The 7714-nt window shown below is 40.1% G+C and overlaps 1 protein-coding gene across 2 annotated transcripts; it reads left to right on the top strand.

Annotated features, from left to right (window-relative positions):
• The first annotated feature begins 716 nt into the window (after nt 1-716).
• On the top strand, nt 717-4335 carry LOC147140581 (uncharacterized). Of its 2 annotated transcripts, none has more exons than XM_086043694.1 (4): nt 717-1136; nt 1385-1473; nt 1612-1690; nt 2480-4332. In XM_086043694.1, exons 1-4 carry the CDS (start codon nt 887-889, stop codon nt 3391-3393), a joined length of 1332 nt encoding a protein of 443 aa, XP_085899820.1. In that variant the 5' UTR covers nt 717-886; the 3' UTR covers nt 3394-4332. The 2 variants fall into 2 exon arrangements, with proteins under 2 accessions (XP_085899820.1, XP_085899821.1); XM_086043695.1 differs by having other exon boundaries at nt 876-1136; nt 1609-1690; nt 2480-4335.
• The last annotated feature ends 3379 nt before the right edge of the window (nt 4336-7714 follow it).

Here is a 7714-nt window from a genome sequence, read left to right as displayed (position 1 = left end):
TGCAGATGGGGGGATCTTCCTTCCAGGATGAGCAGGCTGCAATGGATGCCGAGTGGGCAACTGGCGACATATAACACATAATATGATGCTATACAGTGTTAGTTGAAATAGTATCAAAGGATCCATTGAAACAGGTGAAAATGAAGATGAAGATTGTCTTTGATGCTTGTTGTTTGTCACTTGGATTTGAAGTTCAGTACTGTATATATATCTTTTGTAACATCAATCCTAGTCCAAGACTTTTCCAACACAACTCATTCACACTCACATTCACATCGTTGGACAATTTTGAGTTTTTGTTTTCTAAAGATGTATTTTTGTTAAAAAGGACATTTCGTTTATTTATTCAGTTTTATCTGTTTTTATTTATTTATTACGGAAGCGTATTGCTGCCACACCTTTCATGTTACATGATCATTTTCACGTTTTTGCATACGTTTCACGTTTTTACCTGATAAGTTTCATGTTTTAACGTAATCATTAACATGTTCAAACGTGATAACTTTCATGTAATAATATTAATGCGATTTAGATTGTTTTTCTCAATATGTTTCAGTACAATGAAATACATGATGGGTTAAAAAATGGGAATGAAAATGTGGCAACAAATTTCAGATGGATCGTTAACAGTACAAGACAGCAAACGATTAGCAGATTTTACGAGTTTGAAATGTGTAACGTCATTTCCGGTGACAAGTTGTGTCCCGCCCCCTTTTATTTGCGTGAACCTTTGTGCACATGCGCGTAGCCGCGTACTCCCTTTACACGGTTGCTGGTGCAAGCCATGTGATTGTTGATAATTTGTTGAAAGGCAACGTTTAGATTTTCGTGAATAATTGTCGTTTTAATTTTCCTACGCAGACATTAACGTGAAAAGACGCACAACATGTCGGCGGACGCCGTAAACATCCACGCACAAGTAGAGTCTGTGCTGGGTGCGCTCGTCAAAGTGGCCACGGAGGAGTTGACCAAATTGTTCGAGAGCAGATACGGAGCTTCGGCTGCTATCGTGGAAGTCGGCCGTGCTGACCACGGCAAGGGGAGCGTGTCTCCGGATAGTTTGTCGTCTGCCGAGAGAACGCGCAGCATCGGGGTGCAAGTGGACGAGGACATTCACCCACTCGTAGAGCTGTCGTGTATGTTGTTTACTGAAATGCTGCTACTTCCACTTTTGCTCGGCGGTTAGTTAGCCTGCAGCGACCGACCCTTTTCGTAAAGTGTCGCCGTTCCGTGGCCCCCGTGCCTGCTCAAAACAGCCGTAGGCACTTGCATGCACCATTGAAATTACTATAAATACTCATACGTTTGTATTTTCTGCACTTACCGGAGTACTCATGCAGAGTCTCTCAATGCAAAGAAATGTGACCCTTGTTGCTCTTTACAGCTGGCGATTGCTCCCGAAAGTGCGGAAAGGAGCAGGAGGTGCAGGATTGTCAGAGCGTTCTTTTTGCTGGAGATAAAGCACAAGTCAAGGTGAAGTAACGGGCTGTGGAGGAATGGTGCAAGTTTGAGCTGTTTATGAAAAGGGTCTTAACATAGTTGGGTTGGTGCTTGACTTTGTACTACAAACGGTCAGTCGATGAAAGTGCTTTGGTTTGTGTCTTGAAGCAGAAAGAGGCAGTAAACAAAGCAGAATTCAGCATCCTTGAAACAGCCTGTGGTCCACAGACAGCCGACGCTATTTTGGATGGTAAGGAATAGGGATGCGCCGAGACCACTCTTTTTAAGTAGACTACTTACTTTTTTTTACTTGCACATTCCAACTTTTTTTTACTTGCACATGCCACAGGTATATCTATTGTAAAGTCAATATGTAATGCAGATTTATATGCAGACTTAGAACGCCCTCCTGTGGTTGTTTGGTGTATTGTTTGCTGACCTTGAAAAGGAAAGGGATACGATATAATGTGTTAATAATTTCACACATAAGCCGCTCCAGAGTATAAGTCGCACCCCCGGACAAACTATGAAAAACTGCGATTTATAGTCCAGAAAATACGGTATTTGTCACTAACCGCCAAGTAAAACATACATGGGAAAGAAGACCTAGTAAAAATACTCGCATCTCAAATTGCAATAGTACAGGATGAAAAAAATCACAATTTGATTATTTTTCCAAAGTTATTCAACCCTAATCCTCAGTAAGAAATCACATCAAAAGTGTGTTAACTCTGTTAAGTCATAGTTCACAGACGTTGGATTGGGTTTTGAGTCCCGGAATATAAACGCACGTTAAGCAAGCTTCCCAACATGTGCTTGGGCTTCTTTTTAAGCCAGGTTTGACAGACGTGTTATTGGTTTGTTGTATAGATGGAGTATTAGGAAAATTGATGATTATTTCCCCAAAATTGTCACTGTAATCCGTATTTTCACAATATTGCGCAAATAAATCCAAATAAAAGACATGACAGATACTTAGATTAGTGCAGAATGTAAACTGTGTTATTGAAACCATCCGCTTTCGTTTTCGGTTTTGCAGATCAAAGATGTGGGCCTAGACAAAGCCCGCCACCTAAGAAGAAGCCTCCTGCGGTTCAACCCCTCCCGAACGAAGTCTCATTTATTTGTCCGCTAACCCTGAAGCCCGAGTCTTCCGCGCCTCAGCCTGACAGCTCCGAAACGCCCGTTAAGGCGGAGCCTCCTCAAGCTTGCGCCAGCACGGCCAAGGGCCTGGCCTACAGCCCATCCCTTTGCGATGGAGCCGTGACTACGGCGCCCGTTGGCCTTTGGCAACATGTGCCCGCGCCAAAGGAGACGAAAAACCACCTCCAGATGAAGCTGAAACTTGCCTCGCCGGACCAAAAGCTCAGGAGTGCGTGTGCGGTACAACTCGTCAACGTGCTGACTGCAGCAGAGTTGGAGGCGAAGATCCAGAAGAGCGGTGGCGACAGTCAAAAGAAGCGGCCCGTGCCGAAAGATTTGCGCCGCCACCAAGGCATGCACACGGGCCACCGCCTCTGCTGCTTCACGGCGTGCGAAAAAGGCGTTTGGCGCCTCCAGAAAGTCATCGGCCACTCCCGCGACGGCTACGCGTGCGGCGCTTGCGGCAAAACGTTCAAGCGCCGCAAAATTCTCCGGCGCCACGAGCGCTTCCACACGGGTGAAAAGCCGTACCCGTGCTCCAAGTGCTCCAAGACATTTGCGCTGAGGAAGAGCCTCCGCCGCCACCTGAGATTCCACACGGGGGAGAGGCCGCACAAATGCACGCATTGCGACAAAAGCTTCCGCCTGCGAGTAAATCTAAAAACGCACCTGAGATTTCACACTGGGGAGAAGCCGTACCAGTGCAACTTGTGCGGAAAGATGTTCAGGATCCTCGGGAATCTGGACAGACACAAACTCAACCCGTGTGGACTTTTTGTGCCGTCATTCCGGACCATCGCCGGCTTGTAGCTGGGACTCGCTTTCACCCTTTCACACAGCCCCGCGACGCTGGCGTTTTCCCGTAATGATGACGACTAGTCTCAAAAGGACCTTAAATTCTGTCAACTGCTGGTTTATTTGCATTCATTTCCAGAACGTCCAGTTCATTCCATTTCCATCTTTGAAATAGAAATTCTGCATTGGCAACTACTACATGAAAGGGAAACGTAAAAAGCAGAGGCTGTGTTGTGACGTTGAACACAGCAGTGCTGGGCATGGGTGAATCGTGTTTCCTCTCTGATGTGACAATTTTACAGAACTCTGTGTGGAAGGGGCTATTCAGGAATGCTCGCACCGCTCGCTACCTCAGACAGCAAATCCGATGAAGGTTCCATGAAAACGTAGCAGGGATTTCTGTCGTATGTTTTTTTTTGAAGAAAAACACTGTTCTATTACTCTTTATTGAGCTCATAGTAAGATTGTGGATGATGTATACAAAGTGTCGGCTAATTCCTAATTTGCCTTTACTGGTAAGGAAAACAAATATGGACCTTTACACTTGACCGCTTGTTATCACTGACCAAATACTTGATCTTCACCAATCCATCGAATCATTACAAACATTGTCGTGAACAATTCTTTTATTGCAATACGCAATCGCACTGAGAGATTTCAATTTAAACGTGACAATCACAATGAGAATTTTTGTATTTACCACGTTTTTCAGCTCTTGAATTGGAGAGCATAAGTAGGGCATGCTCTTCGTGGTATCTGATGTTTTCTGTGATTGAGTCTGTTTTTGTAGTTTAAAGAGGAAGTCAACCCAATAGTATTTTTTTCAAGAATTTATTCTATTCAGCCCAACTAGTTGAAACAGGGCATTCTGATTGATATTGTGTTTATGAAATATAGCAAAATCCACCCATTTTTAGCCATCACAGGGGGCGGCCATTTTGTCACTTCTGCCGACTGAAAATAACATCAGAGTTACTCAGGGCTCAGGTAACAACCAATCACACCTCACCTGTTTTCTGAAGCTGAGCCATGATTAGTCGTTATCAGAGCCCTGAGCAACTTCAAAGTCATTTTCAGTCGATGAAGTGACAAAATGGCCGCCCCCTGAGATGGCTAAAAATGGATGGATTTTGCTTCTTAACTCATATTCCACAAACAATATTAATCAGAATGCCTTGTTTCAATTTAGTGGGCCTGCGTAGAACATATTCCTAAAAAGTATGTTTAGGTTGACTTACTATTTCAGGACCCTTTGTTTTACATGGTTTTTATAACTAGGTTTTTTTTTGTCTTTATGTTACGTGAAAGCCTGTTTGGCATAAGTCTTTATGATACTTGAAATGCCCTTTTTGCCCCTTTGTTTCATAGTTATGTCATGGTTAAGGAATGTAGGAGGGTTTTAAGGTGAAAGAACTACTGACTTGTATGTTTGTCTTTCATAATTTGTATATGAGTATCTTCCGAAAGATGTACAAAAGTGGCATAAGACTTGAGATTTAATAATTAAAAATTTTAAAAATCCATTTTCACATTATTTTTTTAATGTATTTTGAAAATCCCTGATTTTATTGGACAATACTGAGAGAACAATCTTGGGCACCATTCTTCAGTACCCACATCCAGAACACTCTATTTAAAATGTTGGCCATGATTGTACTGAATGGATTTTTTTTGTGTCAACAAATAGTGATTTTTATTATCTCATATTTATTTTGCCACTTCGCACTTAACACTATCCTCATTTCAAATATACGGTACTATAAATCAGTATTAGGCCAGCTTTGAAGACTTTTTGGATGTGGGTACATGCTTTGCGCACATTTTGTCCAACAGCCCTAAACTCGAATCATTTTTATTGTGTTAAGAGTGACATGATATATTTATTGATGATCAGAGTTGAACAACATACACCACATATTAGCGATAAGGTTGAAGCCTGGATTCTGGTGTTAGTCTTCTACTTCAATGGTTCAGTTTTGTAAATGATACATCCTGGAAAGTTTCCATCCGTTATGCATAATTGTACTAGTCAACACAAAACATCAGTTAAGTTTTGTGGACAACAGTGGTGTAGTGGTAAGCGGGCTCCCTCTAGTGGTACTCAAAAGTATAATTGCCTGAATACAGATCAGAAGATCACAGAGTAAAAACTCAAGCACAAGCACCCATTAATGCAATTTGACAAATTATGGAATATTAATCTTAATGTTATGGAAATGCATTATGATTTTGACATTTTGTGTACTGAAGCAGATTTATACTAGATACACATTTACAGATTTACACCATTTTTCCTTGACTTGTCTATTTGTGCATTTATATGACGAGATTATACAGGCCCGGGCTTCATAAGTAAATGCAACTAATTTGTTAGCAGACATTGAGCCTTCTTTCAAAGTCAATAATTTCGGCGGCATATCATGGGATGAATGGATAATTTTCAACAAAACAATCCCACAAATTACATTTTTGGCCGTTTATCTCCTCTAAACTATTTCTCTTGGCTTGATTACAATTATAGGTTTATTTTGTTGAGCCAAAACAAGCTTTTTGTCCAGGGATTTTATTGACTGTATCTTATCATAGAGACAAAACCTGAATGTCTTTTGTGCATATTTGTGTTTGCAAAGAGTTCTGATCAGCAGAGAAGACGCTTCGAATGATGGGTTTTACAGTCCCCAAATCATTATTCCAATTCGTTGTGTGTGGCATGACAATTAGCTACCTTTGTCAATTAATCACTGCCTGACATTTTCAGACCCTCTTTTACCCTAACGTTTGAAAAAAAAAAAAAGAAAAAATATAAATTCCTTGGATTGAATGGCTGGACTGTGAAAAGAAAAATAAATATGTCCTTTGCAGTGAATGAGTTAAGTGAAGTTTTTACTTCAAGGTCTACTGTGCACTCCATTGTGCTTATATACCTCAAAGATTTTTCTCTGTTCCTGCACACACTGGAATTCGCCGCCAGTAATTCCTGTTGGTTACAGCCAACCATTCACATTCACTTCTTTACAGTTACTCTTAATTTCGTTTTGACTACTATTGTTGTTTCATTTAAGTTAGTTTAAATACGTTTTAAGAGCAGGTTTGTTAGTTTTTATTTATTGAAAATGCTTCGTGTTAGTTTAGTTTTAGTGCTGTATTTGGTTTAGTTAATTTTTCCCAGAGTATTTGCCAAGTGCAAGATAAAAAACATAGGTCACAAGGACAACCTGGGGAGATTGAGGATTTTAAATCAGCCCTAGTCCAGTCCTTCTTTGAGGTCACAAATTGGGGTCTGCATCCCGACACCTCCATTACAGCAAGAAAAAAGGTCACTAAGTATTTTGTAATAAAGTAAGGTACACTGCAATTCTCAAACAACTGTTTTACTTAATTTATACTTCTGTATGGACGTACATGAAAACCAAAATGTTTAATTTAAAATTAACATTGAAAGCTCAAGTACTATAAGACAAAAACAATTAAAGACAAAGACAAAAATGAAGGACATATTCTCTATAATAATACTTCATTTTAGTTAGTCTAACAAACATAAGGTGTAATTTGAGTTTATTTTTTTAAATTATTTTAATTTTTTATGTTAACAAAAAAAATGTTAAAAATGTGTTTTTTCATTCGTTTCTGTTAACTATATTAAGTTAACTTAGCACCTGAGAAACGGAAAAAAACCCCACAAAACCGTTGAGAGAACATGCGAACTCTAGACAGCATAGGCTGAACAAATTTCATACAACCTATTGTAATGACTTACACACTGTAGCTAAATACAGCAAAGTGTCAGTGAAGTCGGCAGATGTGGGAAAAAGGACAGGGAGGTAATACTAATATGTTTATGGTAATGGTAATATGATATTCATATCCCTCTTACGGAAGTATTTCCAAAATATTACACATCTAATGAGAGACGCAAAATTACACCACTCTCATCAGTCTAGAAGAGTAGTACAGTAGTTTCTAAACCTGGCTGGAGTGCACAATATTAAGTTAAAACAAAGGGCCCACCCCCTTTAGGCTGCACATCCCGCTTTTTCCTGCAGGTTGACATATTTTCGGTCAAAATATTTGAACAAGTCTGCTGCATAACCATTTTATAAACCACGCAACTTCCTGTTATTATTCTTGCAAGTGGCAGTAGTTGCCTGATCAAAGTCTTCCCGATTCAGTTTCCATGATGCTTTTCTCTTGAAAGAAACTACAAATACTGTCTATTTGTATTTGTAGGAGGTGACAGTCTTGAACAATCCAACGTCCATTTTGAAGCTCTTTTAGTTGTTTTCGACCAAATAGGGATTTCTGGAATTTTAAAATACTGTAAATATGCTCCCAAAAA

Source organism: Filicampus tigris, chromosome 10, assembly GCF_054856515.1.
Source record: "Filicampus tigris isolate MCC_2025a chromosome 10, RoL_Ftig_1.0, whole genome shotgun sequence".
Taxonomy (NCBI): domain Eukaryota; kingdom Metazoa; phylum Chordata; class Actinopteri; order Syngnathiformes; family Syngnathidae; genus Filicampus; species Filicampus tigris.
Note: the sequence above shows the minus strand (reverse complement) of the source record. Positions and strands in the feature narration are given on the sequence as shown.